Source organism: Aotus nancymaae, unplaced genomic scaffold (assembly GCF_030222135.1).
Source record: "Aotus nancymaae isolate 86718 unplaced genomic scaffold, 86718_ANA_hifiasm-v0.15.2.pri h1tg000009l, whole genome shotgun sequence".
Classification (NCBI taxonomy): Eukaryota; Metazoa; Chordata; class Mammalia; order Primates; family Aotidae; genus Aotus; species Aotus nancymaae.
This window is the reverse complement of record NW_026988420.1, coordinates 6733079-6753567: the sequence shown is the minus strand read 5'-3', so window position 1 is coordinate 6753567 and position 20489 is coordinate 6733079. Positions and strand designations below refer to the sequence as shown.

Genomic DNA, 20489 nt, shown 5'->3' with positions numbered 1-20489 from the left:
TGCCTTGTTTTCATCTTTTCTGCTTTTTTCTGTCGATGGGACCAATTTGGAATTGCTGCTTGCGCAGTTTATATTTGTTTATTTTGTTTCATCTTTCATACCTTGACCTGGCCATTTGTGATAGTTTTACTTTGGTAAGGAAATACATTGGATAAGAAAGAGGTTGTGGATCAAGAAATGCAGACCAGTCACCAGTATGTGAGCTTTGGTAAGATTTTATTGCTAGTATTGTTTGTCTTACAGTTGATATCCTTGCTCCTTTTTTTAAGGCGTTCTGGGTAAAATAACTAAATTTGAAGAATAATTAAATACTATTAATCAATTTTAGGTTTTAAAAGCACCTCTTTAGAGTGAGTTTACAATGACAGTTGAAAATGGTAATCTTAAAAATGCCCTCAGGTGTATGCATTATAAATAAAATTCTTAGGAGCAGTGGTGTGTGCCTGTAGTCCCAGCTACTTGGGAGGCTGAGGTGGGAAGATCAGTTGAGCTCAGTAATTCGAGGCCAGCTTCCGCAACATAGCAAGAGGTCCATCTCTTAAAAGAAAATCTCAGCTGAATAGAAGCTTCCTTAACAACTATTTTATGTAAAATACATATTTTCTTCTGTGATATGTGCTAGATTGTGTTTATGTTTAATTAATCTTCGGTTAGAGAGCCACCCTATGTATTAAAAAACAGCCATTAATTTTGATACACATTCAGCTGAATTTGACAGTAATATCAGAGTAATTTATTTACTCAATTACCTGAACCAGGCTTTTAAAATACACTGTTGAATGTATTTGTTTTAAGAGGCAGATGTCAAGTACTGAACACAGTAAGTTCCCCTACTTTTATTTGTCATTGCCTCTATTTCTAATTTAGTATTTAACAAGTAACAACTACTTTTGTTTCATGACTAAACCTTACAGTATAAATTAAAATGTAATTAGCTGGGTGTAGTGGCATGGTTTTAGTCCTAGCTATGTGGGAGCCTGAGGCAGGAGGATCAGTTGAGCCCAATGAGTGTAAGTCTAACCTGGGCTTTTTTTTTTTTTGAGACGGAGTTTCGCTCTTGTTACCCAGGCTGGAGTGCAATGGCACGATCTTGGCTCACCGCAACCTCCGCCTCCTGGGTTCAGGCAATTCTCCTGCCTCAGCCTCCTGAGTAGCTGGGATTACAGGCATGCGCCACCATGCCCAGCTAATTTTTTGTATTTTTAGTAGAGACAGGGTTTCACCATGTTGACCAGGATGGTCTCTCCACCTCGTGATCCACCTGCCTCGGCCTCCCAAAGTGCTGGGATTACAGGCGTGAGCCACCGCGCCCGGCCCTTTTTTTTTTTTTTTTTGAGACAGAGTAAGACTCTGTCTCCCAGGCTGGAACGTGGTGGCTCCATCTCGGTAGAGGCACTGCAACCTCTGCCGCCCTGGTTCAAGCAATTCTCCTGCCTCAGCCTTCCGAGTAGCTGGGATTACAGACTCCTGCCACTGTGCCCTGTTAGTTTTTGTATTTTTATTTTTCACTATCTTGGCCAGGCTGGTCTTGAACTCCTGACCTCGTGATGTACCCACCTCAGCCTCCCAAAGTGCTGGGATTACAGGTGAGAGCCACTGCGCCTGGCCTTTTTTGTTTGTTTGTTTGTTTGTTTTTAATGTAATTGATTATTCAAAAGGATTTATTTTAAAGTTTCAATATTTTAGTAGTCTTTTTCAAAGGAACTTTAGGTTCACAGTAAGATTGTGTGGAAGATACAGAGATTTCCCATATATCCTGTGTCATATACAAACAGCTTCTCCCACTATCAAAATGTTTTACCAGAATGATGAAACCAGTTGCTGAAGCTATATTGACACGCTCTTATCAACCAAAGTCTATAGTTTACCTTTAGATTTGCTCTGGGTGTACATTCTGAGGGTTTTGAAAAATCTATGACATGAACCTACCATTACAGTATCATACAGAGTATTTTCACCTCCTTAAAAATCTTCTGTGCTCTGCTTCTTTATCCCTTCCTCCTAACCCTTGGCAACCACTGAACTTTCTATTGTCTCCATAGGTTAGCCTTTTCCAGAATGTCATGTAGTTGGAATCATACAGTACGTAGTCTCTTCAAATTGGCTTCTAGTTACCTAACAATATGTGTTTAAGTTTCCTCTATGTCTTTTCATGGATCGGTAGCTCATTTCTTTTTAGCACTGAGTAATACTTTGTCTAGTTGTACCACAGTTCATCCATTCACCTACTAAAGAACATCTTGGTTGCTTGTAGGTTTTAACAATTATGAATCAAGCTGCTATAAACATTCATGTGTAGGTTTTTGCGTAGACGTAAGTTTGCACCTCCTTTGGGTAAAAAGCAGAGTGTTATTGCTGTATCAGATGGTAAGAGTATGTTTAATTTTATCAGAAATGACCAGACTGTCTTGCAAAATGGTTACACCCATTTGTATTCCCTTCAGCAATAAGTTAAAGTTCTTGTTGCATCACATCTTTGCCAGCATTTGTTGTTGTCAGTGTTTCAGATTGTCACCATTCTAATAGATTTTGTAGTGCTATCTCATTTTAATTTGCAGTTCCGTCAACATAATTTACAATTCTATCAATGACATACAATGTAAAGTTTCATTTTAATAATCATGTAACTGGGGAATATTTTCCCAAATATTCATGGGTGAAGATATTTAGGAATGCATGTATTAAGGGGAGAAAACCCGCCTTTGGGTATGTGTATGTATGTATAAATATATACATACATACATAGAGTCTTATTTTTTAAAACTATTTACTCCCTCCCTAACTAGCAGCAAATAATACAGTGTATTGGAAATTACTGTTTTTAATTGCCTAAATTTAAATGTTAAGTTTTCCAAGCATTCACTGTTGGTTAGGTTGGAAAGTTTACATGCTATTGAGTTGTATCAATAGGAATGTGTATTTTTTTCCTCTTCAGTTTAAAACTTAAAAAATTTTTTTTGGAACGAGGTCTGATTCTGTCACCCAGGCTAGAGCACAGTGGCACAATCATAGGTCACCATAACCTTGAATTCCTGACCTCAGGGGAACCTCTTGCCTTGATCCCCCAAAGCCCTGAGATTACAGGCACTAGACACCATGCCTGACCCTTATTTACCTTTTTTTTTTTTTTTTTAAAGCTGAGTCTACTTCTGTTGCCCAGGCTGGAAGTGCAGTGGCACGATCTCGACTCACTGCAACCTCTGCCTCCTGAATTCAAGTGATATTCCTGCCTCAGCCTTCTGAGTAGCTGGGATTACAGGTGTGCACTGCCACAGCCAGCTACCTTTTTTTTTTTTTTTTTTTGAGATGGAGTTTCACTCTGTTGCCCAGGCTAGAGTGCAGTGGTGCAATCTCAGCTCACTGCAGCCTCTTCCTCCTGGGTTCAAGCTATTCTCCTGCCTCAGCCTTCCGAGTAGCTAGGACTACAGGCACCCGCCACCACGCCCGACTGATTTTTTGTGTTTTTAATAGAGTTGGCATTTCACCATGTTGACCAGGCTGGTCTTGAACTCCTGACCTCAGATGATCTGCCCGTCTTGGCCTCCCAAAATGCTGGGATTATTGAGCCATGGTGCCCCGCTTTATTCTACTGCCTCAGACTCCTGAGTAGCTGGGATTACAGGCATGCGTTACCACACCTGGCTAATTTTTTGTATTTTTAGTAGAGACACGGCTTAATCATGTTGGCCAGGATGGTCTTGAATTCTTGACTGCAAATGATCTGCCTGCCTCAGCCTCCCAAAGTGCTGGGATTACAGGCACGAGCTACTGTGCTTGGCTTTAATTTTTTTGTATTTTTAATAGAGATGGAGTTTCACCATGTTGGCCAGGCCAGTCTTGAACTGCTGACTTCAAGTGATCAGCTCGCCTGAGCCTCCCAAAGTACTGGGATTACAGGTGCGAGCCACCATGTCTGACCCAGTTTACTTTTATTAGAGAAGATTAATTTGTTGATATACACCCTTCACTATCTTAATACTTTTTTCTTGAGTTAATACTTTCTTGGCAAAGAGGCCTAATCTCTTGAGGTCTTTAAAAATACCTATGAATATTTCATGTAATTGATTTTTGCTTCATTCTTTGTGTCTACAGTTTGTTAGCTAATATTTCTAGTTGCTAACAGTTTTTATTTAATCTTTCTCATGAAAGTTTAACTGGTTATTACTGCCTTATTGTTCTTTTATGTAAACTACTCTAGTAAAAGAAAAGGTAATAGAATGGTTTGCTCACACTAAAATGTTTTCAATTGCTAAATATATTTTTTTCCTAGGGAACTTATTCTTAGGAATATTTAAATATTCCTAACTGATTAAAAAGACTGAATCCTGTTGTTGTCAGAACTTAACTATATTTTTCTCTAGAATTACATATTTTTTAGTGGATTTAAATGTTCTACATTATTTTAGCATTTTCTTTTTTTGAGACAGAGAACCTAAATAGCATGTGGTGATTCCTAGACAATTGTTAAAGCTTCTTTTGAGATAAACATGAGAGGTCTTTATCAATAAAGAATTTTGACTGTGACCTAAAAAAGAATATTGTTTGTGGCCATTAAGATTGCATTCACTCAAACAAGAGTTTATACTGATAAAGTGTTAGATGAATACCTCTTTTGATTGATCGTTAAATGTTGTTCCAGTTGACACAGTTAAAGCAGTTTTTACTTAGTTCAGTGAGTGTATCCCCAGGTTTATGTGGTCATACTACACTTTAGCTTTCCTTTAAATTAGGTTTGTAAGTCATTCCTTTAAATTAGGTTATTGGTCACACACACACACAAACACACACACAAATACAGGTTGAGTATCTCTTACCTAAAATGCTTGGGACTAGAAGTATATTGGAATTTTTGGAATGCTTGCATATAGATAATGAGATACCTTGGGGATGGGACCCAGATCCAAATATGAAATTCACTCATGTTTCATATATGTCTTATATACATAGCCTGAGGTAACTTCGTAGAATTAAAAAAAATTTTTTTCTAAGAGGGTCTCACTGTGTTGCACAGGCTTATCTTGAATTCCTGGGCTCAAGCAGGTCTTGCATCTCAGCTTCCTAGAGTGCTGGGGTTATAGGCATGAACCACCATGACTGGCTCAGTAGAATATTTTAAATAATAATTTTGTGCGTGAAAGTTTTACCTAAATTTTGACTTAGACCCACTACATGAGGTCAGGTGTAGAATTTTCCACTTTGGGTATTGTGTTGGTGTTCAAAAACTTTTGGGTTTTGGAGTATTTGGGGTTTTGAAATTTTGGATGGTTATGCTTACCTTGTATCTTGATAGCCTAAATATTAAGTATTAAAGGAGAAATATCCATGTTCTGCACAAAAAGTGTCATGTGTCAGTAGTGGCACGTTTACCATGCTTTGGAAAATATTTGGTAGGTTAATTTACCTTACTTAGTGCAAGCTTTCTGATTTTTATATTTTCATGAAAGAAATATTGACTGGACTTTAAAAATAGTACTTCTCAAACATTTTGGCTTCCATGTTTCTTTAATTTTCCACATCATTGAGGGCTCCAAAGTACTGCTAAAGGATTGTATCAATATTTACCATAGTATAAACCAAAGTGAGTTTTAGAGAAAATTTTACAGAGTTAAGAGTTGCTTTCTTGTACATTTTTGCAAATGTCTTTAATGTTCAACTTCAGTGTAGTGGGAAGAATGGTATTGTTTTATGTTTTGTAAATTTGTTTTTCTCTATAAAAAATGGTTGACTTCCCACATTTGCTTTTGCATTCCATCTGTTGCAGAAAGCTTTTTGATTAAAATGCATCAAAGAAGACCTGACTTTATAAGGAAAAGTGATAAGGGAGGAGTATGTTAATAACCTTTAAAGATAATTGTGGATATTTTTTGATACTACTGTAAAACTTAAAAGTACTCTTACATCAAAATTAATTGGGCTGGCTGGGCATGGTGGCTCACACCTGTAATCCCAACACTTGGGGAGGTTGAGGAAGACGGATCACTTGAGCTCAGGAGTTCAAGATCAGTCTAGGCAACATGGTGAAACCCCATTTCTACAAAAAAACACAAAAATTATCTGGGGGTGATGGTATGTGCCTATAGTCTCAGCTACTCTGGAGGCTGAAGCAGAAGGATTGCTTGAATCCAGGAGGCAGAGGCTGCAGGAGCTGAGATCATGCCATTGCACTCCAGCCTGGGCAACAGAGTGAGACTCTTGTCTCAAAAAAAAAAAAAAAAAAGAAATCCTCTGGGCTGCTTTGAATTTTGGATAGATCTTTTACCCATGCATGATTTTGTAGTGTCATGTACCAATCAGAAACTGATGCATTGACCTAAGCAGATTATCCAAATGTTAATGTCTTTATTTTACAAAATTAAAAAGTTACATTTCTTCATATTGATCTCATAGAAAATGCCTGCCAAATACTCAAGCCAATAATTATAATACCTCATGTAAAAATCTTGTTCCGTGAAAAAAGTAGTTCATTCAGCATGCACCCCAATCATGAATGCTTTTTCTTAAAATAACCATCCTACTTCAGAATGCAGCAGAAGTGCTTTATGGACAAATCCTGTTTTATTGTGAAGGACATGAAAAAAGCATGCACCCATGGATAGAGATTTAATAAAATTAACTTTTACTGCTTCATCCAGGTATTTATAGTTTTAAACCACAGTTTGATGCATGTGACAAATGCAGTGGTTACTAGTAAAAATTGGGCACAAGTCCCTTGGATCGTGCTAAAGCACTGGGACTTTCCCAGCCATTACTTTTGCACCACTGAGTGTGGTAAATGTTGATACAGAGAAAAGCCTGATGATAGTATTATAACTAACTATATCTTAGTACTAGGAAAATATAAAATAGTATGATTGTGTACTTCCTGAGTCTTGAAGACTTTTAGTACTCCATGACCTACCCGTTAAGAACTGCTGTAATGCCGGAATGCTGTTTTGACATGTGGTTCTGGGAATTAGTTGCTTCCTGTTTTGGTCATCTGTTAATTTAAGTACATTTGAATTACAAGCTTTTCAGGAATACATATGTATAATTCTTTTCATGGAAAGGCATACAGTCTTATAAATACTGCAAAGATAAGTTAAAAATCTCACTTTTTGTTAGGCTTTGACTGTTGGAATTCCGTTTTTTTTTTTTTACCATATGGGACATGGAGATACGTTGGAATTTTTGAAGAATGAAAGTATCTTGTGAATGTTAAAGGTTTTATGAACTCTATTTTAGCAGAATCATATAGACTAGCTCAGCCACTTACTATTCATATGACCTTGACTAAGTTATTCAACAGCTTTGTGCCTCAGTTTCATTATCTCTAAAATGAGATAACAGTAGACCTACTTCACAGAGTTGAATCCATAACATAAAACTGAGTTTTCATCATAGCTTTATTTTAGCGTACTGCAGTCTTTTGAGAATGTTGGTTACAAATAAAGTTGTTTTGGCTTAAACCACAACTCTTAATTTTTTGTAAAGTAATAAAGCATTATTTAAATTTGTACAAATAACACATATAACGCACTGGTTCTAAGTTAAACTCTAATTTGAAATATTATTAAAAGTCATTCATGGGGGAAATAAGGGTCTTGTGTCTTGCTTGTTGGGTGGGCACACAGTTGTGAATTTCTTCAAGTGGTTCTTATTAATATTTGATAGATTTAGTGATAGTGAAAAATACTGTATTAATTTCATTTTACAAAGTTATATTAATATAATTTCTACCTCTTTTGCATTTTACTGGAAGTTTGTAGTGGTGGGTTTCTAGAAAGTAACGGCCTGAAGATAATGACTAGGAAGCTGAAAACTTCTTTTGTTCCTTCTAAAGTAGTTACAAAATGATGTCATCAAATTATACTGTCTTAAGAGCAAAGCTGTATAAAATAGTATTTAGTAATCATCTTTAAGACACTGTCAACATTACTCAATACAAGTATATATATGTATTTAGTGAAAAATGCTGTAATATACCTCACGAATTGGTATTTTAATACAGTAATATGCTATAGTAGCATGAAGTATTCTAAGATACTCTGATTATCTCATTTAGAGAAAGGTATTTTAGAACTTGTACCGATTTATAAAACACCAGAAGGGGAATGTTCGTATTTAATAGTTGACTTAAAACCATAGATATTTTCAGTACGTTGATACATTTCCCATGAAATCTCTTAATGACAATGGATTTAATAATAAAAGAAGGTACTTCGTGAATAATAAAGCTCCTGCTATTCTAGAAAGTTATTCTAGAGAGTGATGCATAGAGCTGAAAATATAAAGAGATAATAAAAAAGATTGTTTATGTCCCCTTTCCCTGCCAGTGAATCACAGGCCAATAGTTAAGGTATCAGGGTATATATAAGGGGTATATATATATATTGAAATCTCAAGCATCGAGACTGTAAATAATTACCCTGTATTAGTGGTTAGATATTGAACTCCTAACCTTTCATTGTGAAGACAAATTCATTATGAAGACATTGTGAAGTAAAAGTATAAATTGAACTCCTGTGCTCCCCAAAAGTCATGATTATAAAATCCCTGTATTTTACTCAGTGATGCTGGTGTGTAACCAGCTTCTCAACAACAAAATATCTACTATATTTACTTGTTACAGATACTTACCTAGATGCTATAGATATTATTTTTATAGCTAAAAGATTTTGGGTGTGTTGAAGCATTCCTCACTTTGATCAGTAGGTTCTAAGAACTTAGTAGTTTCTAAGTAGTGATAAACAAATGGCAATTTGATTTATTCAAAGTAGTGTTAACATAAGCTTTATTTTGAAATAATTTTTTAAATATAATACTTGATCAGTAGCCAATTTTATCCTTACAGTCTAGCCTTTTTTTTTTTTTTTTTTTGGCGATAGAGTTTCATTCTTGTCACCCAGGCTCACTGCAACCTCTGCCTTCTGGGTTCAAGCAGTTCTCCTGCCTCAGCCTCCTGAGTAGCTAGTATTACAGGCATGTGGCACTATTGTCTGGCTAATATTTTTTTGTATTATTAGTAGAGACGGGAGTTTACCATGTTGGCCAGGGTGGTCTTGAACTCCTGACCTCAGGTGATCTGCCCACCTCCCAAAGTAACTAGGATTACAGGCGTGAACCACCAAGTCTGGCCTCAGTTTGGCTTTTTTTGCAGGTCAGTAATAATATCCGTTAATGCCCAAAAATTTTATGATGAGAAATTTATTTTTAGGAAAGTGAAAACATGGCTTTTAGGCTGGGCCTGATGATTCACCCTTGTAATCTCAGCACTTTGTAAGGCTGAGGCAAGAGGATTGCTTGAGCCCAGTAGTTAGAGACCAGCCTGGTCAACATAGAGAGACCTCATCTCTACAAAAAAACAATGAAACAATTCACCAGGCATGATGGTGCATGCTTGTTGTCCCACCTATTTGGGAAGTTGAGGCAGGAGGCTCACTTGAGCCCAGGAGTTCGAGGCTGCAGTGAGCTATGATGATGCCACGGCACTGCAGCCAGGGTGACAGAGCAAGGATCTCTTAAGAAAAATTTTTTTAAAAGAAGCTTGTAGGAAGATTGCTATTTAAATGTTCTAATGTGAGAGAAAGCATTTTACCTCTTCATGATGGTGTTTTTGAGTATAATAGCTTTATTCATTGTACCCTGGCTTCATGAAGATTACCTTTGAGAATCTCTTTTTTTTTTTTATTTTAAATAACCGCAGTGCAAGAATGGACTGTGGTAGCCAGGGCATCTCTATTTTTTAAGGTAGGCAGTTTGTTTAAGGAGTCGTTTGTGACTTAATGGCAATTACGTTTCCATCATAGGCTTTTATTTTCTTTATTTCCAGCTTTATAGGTGCTTTTCAACAGTATTTTGTATTATAAAATGGAACTTTAAATGAACATTTAGATTTTAATAAGATAGGCTTTTCAAAAGTACAGTAATTATACTTTCTTTAAACATTGCTGCTTTTGTCTCATAATGGAATGTTTTTCATGACTGCTACGTTTAACACAGTTTTCTGTTACTGGATGGAAATGGTCATCAAGTCAAAGTGAAAATTGCAATTTTCGTATGTTATCTTGAGTAATTTTACTTAAGAGATTTCATGGAAGTTAATTCTATGTAACTATCGTTGGTAAATGAAGAGTTTTTAGGAAGCATTTTCTGTAACGAAATTTGAAATGTTTTGAATATTTCTGTCCTATAGTTAGTTAACTGTGTAATACTTTCATTCAGGTTTTCAAGTAAAATTACTGCTCAGTTAAAGCAGTGCTGTGTCGAGCTTTCAATAATTGCTTGTGTGGGCCATCTGTAGTCCCTTAATGGAATAATGCTTGAGTAGATGAATAAAAATACACAAATGAATTGTAACATTTAGACAATGAATATTGTCTATAACTTTATTTTTAGCATAATTCCCTAAAGCTATTTGTGGTTATATGTTTGAATACATTTCAATAGGAACTTGGTAATGGTCATTTCTATTGTAAGACTTCAGTGACCTGTGAGGAGAAAATAATTGGCCCTGGTGGTTATTATTACTAGATTTTCCTTTGCTTGGAATCTAGGTGTGTGTCTTTCATCTATTGGAATAAACACATTGAAAATAATCTGTGGTAGATTTTATATAATCTGATTCATTGGTAATCTAGTCTTGCAGTATAAACTGGGTGCTCTAAGCACTTGTAGTATATTAAGCCTGGGAGACTGAAGTTTCTTTTCAGTGTTCTTAAGTATGTGATGATGGAAATTTTTCAAAATTTTTAACAGAAAATGATGTCCCAATTCACTCTTTTTTTTTTTATTTTAGATGGGAAATGTAAAGTCATAAGATCAATAGGTTGACTGTGACAACTATGTTTACTTACAGAGAGAACAGGAAATGAGAATGGGTGATATGGGTCCCCGTGGAGCAATAAACATGGGAGGTAGGGATTTGAAGCAAAAGGCTTTTGTAACTTATTATTTTTGGGGGGACTGTATATGCTGTTTGTGGTATCTACATAACAGTAAGAAACTAAAATTATAAAACCAACATTTCTAAAGGTGGAATCTCTTACATCCATTAAACTGGAATACAGTACAATTATATTAAAAATAAATGCCTGGGAAGAAAATTCTCATTTCGTTTTTGTTTTAAGGCTAAAAGATGTGTTATACATTCATAGGCTTAATGAAAGAAACATGTAAACCAGGTGGAATACAGCTTGAAATTAGTTTAGTCAGTATGGTGTAATACAGCTCTGTCTTTGTAGTTTTAAAATCAAATTTTATGCTTTCTAATTGGCTTAGGTTTTTTTTGAGGCAGGACCTCACTTTATTGCCCAGTTTGGAGTACAGTGGCGCAGTCTCTGCTCACTGAAACCTCGACTACCCGGCTCTAGTGATCCTCCCACCTCACGAAGTAGCTGGGACTACAGGTGCGCACCACCACTCCTGGCTTATTTTTTGTATTTTTAGTAGAAATGGGATTTCACCATGTTGCCCAGGCTGCTGTCAAACTCCTGGACTCAAGCAATTTGCCTGCCTTAGCTTCCCAAAATGCTGATATTACAGGTGTGAGCCACCTTGTCTATCCTAATAGGCTTTTTTACCTTTGGAAATTGATAGTTTCTGAGTTGTGTTTTTAAGCTCTTAGAGAGTATGTTACACATTTCTATCTTAAACTAGCTTTTTGTGTAACTTTAAAACTGTTTTCCTTCACTTTAATGAATATTGAACTTTTTTTCCTTTAACCTACAGTATTGTGCACAGACGTGCACTCGCTGTTCAGAGACTATGACTTGTCAAGGGCATTACATGTGTGTCATCAATGCATGGTTTAGATTTGACAGAGTTTTTAAGAAAGTACCTATATTAGCAACTTTAGTATGGATTTGCTTGTATAGCCAATTGCAAGGGAAATAATGCCAAGTAAATAACCTGAAGGAAAAACGAATGTGGTATATCGTAGGCCTTACTAAATTTGAAATCTGAAATGTCATACATTTAAAAGTTGGGTAAGGAATTAAATTTTGTTAAATTATTTGCCCTATAAAAGCTGTCCCACATTACATTGTTCCACAAAAGCTGTCATGAAGCAAAAATCTTTATATAACTTAAATGTACATATTGTTTTAAAGATTGCACTACCATGGCAAACAATGTACTTAATATGCACACCCATTTACAAAATCAAGTATGTTCTTAGCATATATGGTCTATCAAATGAAACTTAAAACATGTCATGTGTGGAATGAACGTTTTCCACAATCAGCTTTTTTTCTTAAACTTCTCTTGCCAGTTTTTCAATAAAACTAATCAGATAATATAGAGTCATATATTGCTGTTTACTTTGTCACTTTTTACCAGCAAGTAGTTAGTGAATATCTCTGATATATGCAGGAAGCAAGAAATATGGCCCTTGGCCATTAAGAACTTAATTGTGAAGTTACAACAGTGGATACCTGAAATAAAGAACCAAGAGTGTCTACATTCTAAATGAAGAAGCATAATTGAGTATAATAATGTCTAAGTGGTCTAATATTTATGTCTGTTTTTTAGAATAAATTCTGGGATGGTATTTAACATAATCCGTGTAATTTTGAGGATTTTAAGAATAGGGTTATTATAGATCATAGGCAGTTTAAAAGGCCCTTGTCATTATTAGAGTGACATTAACATCAGAGCTAAACTTTAAAATCGTATAAAACTTAGAACCGTTTCTGATGGTGCAGAGATACCCGGTAATTTTATTAGGAGAAATATAAGAATATGTTTTTAGAGTCCTTAGTTAGGAATTGAAAAGAATTTAAATTTTTTGTGACATTTTATTCACCAGAGAACCTATTTACATTTTAGCATTTACTCTCAGTCTGGTTCATCTAATTTTCAGTCTTCAATGTGAGACTTCATCATAATGGTTTTTTAGAGTTATTAATCATCATAATTCAGTTGAATTGTTGAGAAGGTAAAACCATCATAATCTCATCAAATTACATTATTGGAAAGTGGCAGCAGATTTTCTGGTGTATCACTAGTGTGTAAAAAAGTGAAGCATACATTCTAATGCTACCTTTCAAGTAACCAGACAACGCTAACATTTCTTAGATCTTAAAACTTATTTATAGCTATGTGGTAGAAGATGTGAGTACTAAAAGTAAGGCTCTTAGTTAACTACTGTTAGTTGGGAATATTATTTTTGATTTTTTTATACCCATAGTTGTATAGTTATTTTCCACAGCCACCATTGTAAAATTACATTCTATTAAAGAGAAAGAGAGGAAAAAGAAACTTAATTTGTTTCCTGGAGGATAGTCGAGGTAAGATGCCTCTTAGATACTGTTCTTATACTCTCTTCATTTCTAGATTGTAGAAATTATTTAAAAGAGTGGTTTAGGGGCCGGGCGCGGTGGCTCACGCCTGTAATCCCAGCACTTTGGGAGGCCGAGGCGGGTGGATCACGAGGTCAAGAGATTGAGACCAAGAGATCGAGACCATCCTGGTCAACATGGTGAAACCCCGTCTCTACTAAAAATACAAAAAATCAGCTGGGCACGGTGGCGCGTGCCTGTAATCCCAGCTACTCAGGAGGCTGAGGCAGGAGAATCGCCTGAACCCAGGAGGCGGAGGTTGCGGTGAGCCGAGATCGCGCCATTGCATTCCAGCCTGGGTAACAAGAGCGAAACTCCGTCTCAAAAAGAAAAAAAAAAAAAGTAGCTATTTAGGCTGAGCATGGTGGCTCACACCTTTAATCCCAGCACTTTGGAAGGCCAAGGTGGGTAGATCACGGGGTCAGGAGAATGAGACCATCCTGGCTAACACAATGAAACTCCGTCTCTACTAAAACTGAAAAAATTAGCCAGGGATGGTGGCGCAGACCTATAATCCCAGCCACTTGGGAAGCTGAGGCAGGGGATTCACTTGAACCCGGAGAGGGAGGTTGCAGTGAGCCGAGATTGCGCCACTGCACTCCAGCCTGGTGACAGAGCAAGACTCCTTCTAAAAAAAAAAAAAGAAAAGAAAAAAAAAGTGGTGGGGAAAGAAAGAGCTATTTAGGGCTATCCTGAAGTAGTGGAAATATTCTTGGATAAAGTATATTTATCGGCAAGAACATTATGGGATGAAGGAAATAATTCCTTCCTATTAAGTTGCTAGGTTCCTCGGGATTGGATTCAAAGAACAGAAGTATGCCAGAGGCTGGTAGGGATCAGACTGCTACTCATCTGCTCCTTGGACTCAGCCATATAGAGATTTCACCTGCATTAGGTAGTGTGCAGAGTTGTGGGTTTGAATGAAAATTCTGTTTTATAATGTATATTTGAGTTCTTACTGTCAGAAAATTGACCTATATAATGAAATACTAGAAGAAAACCCTAAATTAGAATGGCTTTGTTAGGAATTTTTTGTTTGTTTGTTTTTTGAGATGGAGTCTCACTCTTGTTGCCCAGGCTGGAGTGCAATGGCACAATCTTGGCTCACTGTAACCTCCGCTTCCTGGGTTCAAGCAATTCATCTGTCTCAGCCTCCCTAGTAGCTGGGATTACAGGCATGTGCCACCACGCCTGGCTAATTTTGTATTTTTAGTAGAGATGGGGTTTTTCCAAGTTTGTCAGGCTGGTCTCGAACTCCCGACGACCTCAAGTGATCCGCCTGCTTCGGCCTCCCAAAGTGCTGGGATTATAGGCGTGAGCAACTGTGCCCAGCCTGTTGTGATTTTTTTTTTTTTGAGACGGAGTTTCGCTCTTGTTACCCAGGCTGGAGTGCAATGGCGCAATCTCGGCACACCGCAACCTCTGCCTCCTGGGTTCAAGCCATTCTCCTGCCTCAGCCTCCCGAGTAGCTGGGACTACAGGCGTGCGCCACCATGCCCAGCTAATTTTTGTATTTTTAGTAGAGACAAGGTTTCACCATGTTGACCAGGATGGTCTCGATTTCTTGACCTCGTGATCCACCCGCTGCGGCCTCCGAAAGTGCTGGGATTATAGACGTGAGCCACCATGCCTGGCCTGTTGTAAATTTTTAATGTTAAACAAGTACTAACACTTAGGGAAAAAATTTTCAAAGAAAATACCTAAAAATGTGTTGCATCATATATGTAGTATTAAAGCGCAAACACCCTGAGGTAGGTGGATTTTTTAATGAAAAAACTTTAAATATCATCAGCTTGTTCCCTTTTATAAAATTTAAACTTGTCAGAAAGATCCAGATGCTATATTAATATTTTATCTGTATTTGGTTGCTGTTGCTTTTCAAAATAAGTTCATTTCAGTATTTTTGTGTAGATTCCATATTTCAGTATAAAAAGTTAAAAAAAAAGTTCCTCCTATAATTTAGAGCAAAGTATTCCATACACTCAGGGAGGAAAAAAAAAGGAAACTATGTTGAGAGGCTAGTTATAATGATCTTTATTTATATATTGCAGGAAATGATTTTCTCTCTGGCAACTTAGCATAATTTACATGCTAATATTTTTAGCCATGGCTTAAAAAAAATAAAGTGGTTTTGTAAGTGCTAATCTTCCATTTTTAGGGATTTTTTGGTTTAAAAGCAGACTAACAAATAATAGTTATGTCTCAAAACTTGCAAACTGTTACAGTCTCAAATGCCCTAAAATAATTGATAGTTTCCTCATTGATTTTTAGTACGTTTGGCTTGGAGATGAAAATTCTAATTCTAGAGCGTAAGTAATGCTGTATTACAGAGTAGATAATCCAGATCCCATTCTCAAGCAGAGAAAATAATTTTGATAATGGTCTTGGTATACAGATTGCATAAATATTGTTAAATTTTTAATGTTTACTAAACTAAGATAGGACAGCTCTAAGTATAGATTGTTTTACATAGATGCGTTTAGCCCAGCACCTGCTGGTAACCAAGGTCCTCCTCCAATGATGGGTATGAATATGAACAACAGAGCAACTATACCTGGCCCACCAATGGGTCCTGGTCCTGCCATGGGACCAGAAGGAGCCGCAAATATGGGAACTCCAATGATGCCAGATAATGGAGCAGTGGTAATGTATCATAAACATTATTTTGATTATATTCAGTAATGTACACTTCTGCCACAAGGATAACTTCACACTTAATATAACCAATGAAGAAAATTTTGTGACATCTTACATTGATTTATTAGAGTTTTTAAGTAGTTCAAGAATTAGGATTACTGTCCATGGCATGCTTTGGTACCTCAGTATATAGTATATACATATGTTAATTACAGTTATTTTTCTGTGCTTTTAATTTGTATCCATCGTTTACCAGCATTCTAATGTTAAAGTATTTTATGATGGTGTTCTTTTCCTGTGTGGACTCCTTCTGTTTGGTGAGGACAAAAGTCCAATATGTATGAACACACAGTTTCAGTAAATATTTTTGACAAAAATATTACCTGTCATGATTTAGTGCAGACTTCAGCTATAAAATAATTAGCATTAAAGTTTTTGTGTATTTCTAAACCAGCAGTGTGACTTTCTTTTCACAGAATTTTAAATTATACTTATTAAATTTAGAGTTGACAATTTTTTGTCTTGATATGAGAGTGTGAAGATATCTTTGTGTGGATCAAATACTATAAAAACAAGGTTTTTCAGTTACAATTTTTACTATATTTAAATATATCAATAGCAAAAATGATACCTTTTATCGTTTCCATTAAAGTCTATCACTATATAAATGGGACTTTATATAGGCAAACCATTTTCTCATTTAGTGTTTGTTAATGCTTGTTCTAAATAACATTTTGAAAAGGAAATTGGTGGTTATCTATTTTGAAAAGGCGTTTTGTAACTACTATATGAAATCTTGAGGTGCCAATGTTGCTAAGAAAGAAAAAGCACTGCCAGTTAGATGCAGATGTGTCATCAGTTATCGTGATCAGAGACGTTAAAAGCAATGCATTGTATGTATTTAGAGTTGAATGCAGCGTTTATCATTTTATTTGCTTCAAATGTAGTCTTTTAAGAATTTGGAGAAATTGGACATGCTGGCAGTGGATTTTTTTAAATGATAGTTTATACAGGGAGATAAAGAGGCGCAGTGCACGTCTACTATGAACAAATGGCACCTAACACAGCAATTGCATTTGTTTCCTTCAGTAGAGGCTTTATTTTATAGTAATATGTTTGAAATCTAGTAAAAACTTACACTGCTTGGGTTAAGTTTTTGTGTGGCATATAATCATCAGTAGAAACATAAAAGTAACATTTACTGTCCCATTTTTTTTTTATTGTCTCCCTGAACTTATAAACTTTATTTAAATATTACCTTTGGTCTTGTTTGCACTGACATTTTACTGCTACACTTTAGGGAGTTCTATCCAACCTTTGAAATTAATATGTATGATTATTATGAAGTTTTTCAAAATATTTAATTCAGATATTTAATTGTGCCTATTAGTACATACTGTTACATTAATTTTTAAAACGATTTTCCCAATGATAGTCTTTCAAGGAAAACACTCAGAAGTTTCCATACTGAACTCATAATTCTTTGTGTATGTTTGTATTAGTGCTTTCTGTCTTCAATGAATTGATGTAAATTTTTTTTAAGAGTGTTTGCTTTTAAAAAACAGAATGTGATGCTGCTCCCCAGTTTTATTTCTCTGATTTTTTTAAAAGAAAGTATTTTTCTTAAATAGCATAGTTTTGTGCAATATAAACTTTTGAAAAAAGGAATCAGAGCTTTATTTTAATATTGATTAGGCTTAAGATGACATTTGCTTCTGTCACGAAATCAGTTCTTTGTTCATGAAATTGGGGCATAGCATTAGCAATATGTAAATAAATCTTCAGATGCTGCATTTAAAAAAAACACAGTAACTAATTAAATTGCTCCTTTCTTCCTTCTATGTGTGATCCTGATTCTGCTGGACTTTCTGCCGAACTTCATGACACCACCACTTGGGATTTTGCCAATTTTCTTGTCACTTATATTTGGCGTGTTCCAAATGGACTTCATATTCTATTCCTTATTGTGTGGTATTATAGCACAATGACAGATTTCCTCAAGGACCGCCATCTCAGATGGGTTCACCTATGGGGAGTAGAACAGGTTCTGAAACCCCCCAAGCACCAATGAGTAGTGTAGGTCCTGTGAGTGGTGGTCCTGGTGGCTTTGGTAGAGGAAGTCAAGGGGGCAACTTTGAAGGCCCTAATAAGCGTCGTAGATATTAAACATTTGTTCATTCCTGGCTGTCTAGGAAAAAAAAAGTCAGTGGTATGCCTTTATACTTTTATCTGTTACCTGGAAGAAATGGTTTTATTGTTAATGTATGTAGACTTAAATTTTTTTTTTGTAAAACTTAAGGTTTTTGTATTTTTCTTTATTCATAAGCTTTGTAGATTAGAGTGGTAATGATGATGCTCATCATTTTGAATGTTGAAATGTGTTTGTGACTTTAGCTAAATATAAGTATTCCATAGTACTGTGAAATCTGTGTAGTTACTTAATCTCAATAAAGAAATCATTTTCGATCATTTAAAACTGTTACTAGTGGTATTCTCTTATGGTCTTACTAAACTTTGCTGTAACAATAATGCTTTGGTTGCTTTAACTAATCCTAGTCATTAAAAATGAAAATGATTTTGCTTTTTAATTTGTGCAAGTAGCACTGAAGATAGAAGCTTAATGAAAGCTGATGTCGATAAGGGGTAGATAGAGTAGTATATATGGGGGTGGGAGGGTACGGGAGTTTAATTTGTATAAACCATTGATGTTCTGTGAAATCGGAATTGCCGCCTACGTTTCATATAGATTCTGAATATTCAGGTATTCTGAGACGGATTATTGAGGTTGTCTTTGTCCTGTGCTGATTTTTCTGAATAAATCTTTTTCATCTTGAAAAAAACTGTTTGAAGGCAAATCTCTTTTGCTTATATAAAAAAAAGCCTAGTTTTAAACATATCTGCCATTATTTATTTGGTTTCAATATCTAGATCTTACCCAATTATGATTGTACAGTTAGTGTTAAACATTCTTTAAAATAAAACAATACTGTTGGGTTGGCCGTTAAGTGAGGATTTGCTGTGTGATTTGTGGTGAATTAGGGATTTGAGAATGGAGGTTTCTAGGAGTATTAAAAGATGGCTTGACTGCAGTGTTGTAAATATTTCCCCGAAGTTTGGACATTTCTCTAGTAAAACCTACCTGATGGGTTAGGATCATTCTTCTCCAAGGAATGGCAGTTTTTTTTTTTTTTTTTAATTGTTTGTTTGTTTTTTTCAAGATAATGCTGAGACACCCAAGCAAGAGGTGATTTTAAAGAGTGGAGAATTACTTGAGAATGGCTAGAGTCATTGGAATCTGATTAGCTCCCTATACTATCAAATACCTATTTTGAATTTTGATTTTCAATACTAGGGAGAAACTGATTTTATCATATGATAATATTTATTGTAAAACAAAGTCATAGCTATGTTTAAAACTTTGTATGTTGGTCATGTTTGTTTAAAATTATATTTAATGAATCATAAATGACTTATACCACAAATCTAATTCATCAGACACTGATCATAGCATAGTTATTTCTCACAAAACATCACAGTGGTTTACTATATAATACTTTCAGCACCTTTCTGAAAGATGATAAGCTCTTTTAAAATAAACAGTATGTAAATAGTGGTTTCTGTTTTGTTGGAAGGTATAGTTTAGAAAGAAATAATTTTAATTTAAATTTTACATAAAAGCAGTTGATTGTAAAGCATAATTGATGCATTCTTTTATACCAGTTAAATTTTTCATACATCTTCTTTCATGTTGTTATTTTTTTAAACACACAGTGTGGATGGAATTATTTTCTGAAATTTGCAGTACTCATAGGCTTCTGTTTCTGACAGTTCTTTGAAAACATGATTTGGAGATTGTAAGATAATAGTCAAAGACTATCCTCATGTATCTCATAAGTATGAGGTGATGGAGAGTGGGATTTGCTTTAATTTGTGACATTAATTGGCGTATGGGGAGTTTTAACATTGATTACAGTTTTTCAGTAATAATCTGTTGCACATAAATCTACCTTTCCCGTCATCTATATTTTATTCATATAATTCTCAGGTAATTTTTAGCATTGTATTTCACTTCAAAGCTGAAATATGATTGGGAGAAACTTGATCCTTTGATGTTATACCAAGCTACCTTTGGCCAAGGCTGTGAAATTCTATATGATTCATTCAAGGACATTTGAAAGCCAGTGCACAAAAAGATGTCTTAATCTCCTGAACATCCTAGTGTCCAGGCTCAACTCTGGCACCAAGAACAGAGTTCTACACAACTTTTCCCCAGCATCAAGAAAATCCTTGTTCCAGCTTTACCAAGTTTACCCTGGGAGCAGTCAGCTTCTGAGTGACAGTCAAGTGGAGCATCTCTGAACTCCTATTCTGTGTTTTTAGTGTTTTTGTATAGTTAAACTTTGTGGCTGGTTCAGTCGATTTTTTTTCTTGTGAATTAGTATACCAAGAAAGATTTTTTAATATCATCTGCTTAAAAGTGGTAGATATAAAAATAAAGAGGAAATTCAGTAGTGTTAGCTTGGTAAGTGTGATCAT

The 20489-nt window shown here is 35.6% G+C and overlaps 1 protein-coding gene across 2 annotated transcripts in view; it reads left to right on the top strand.

Annotated features, from left to right (window-relative positions):
* PSPC1 (paraspeckle component 1) overlaps positions 1 to 20489 on the top strand; it is a 114702-nt gene that overhangs the window by 68779 nt on the left and 25434 nt on the right. The window contains exons 7-9 of one of the 2 annotated variants that reach the window (XM_012441988.2): positions 10835 to 10892; positions 15790 to 15959; positions 17934 to 18429. The exons of the other annotated variant lie outside the window; for it this stretch is intronic. Of the exons in view, the coding sequence (XP_012297411.1) occupies positions 10835 to 10892; positions 15790 to 15959; positions 17934 to 18119 (414 nt within the window). The 3' untranslated portion in view covers positions 18120 to 18429. Of the gene's footprint in view, positions 1 to 10834; positions 10893 to 15789; positions 15960 to 17933; positions 18430 to 20489 lie in introns of those variants that run through there. 2 annotated transcript variants of the gene reach the window in all.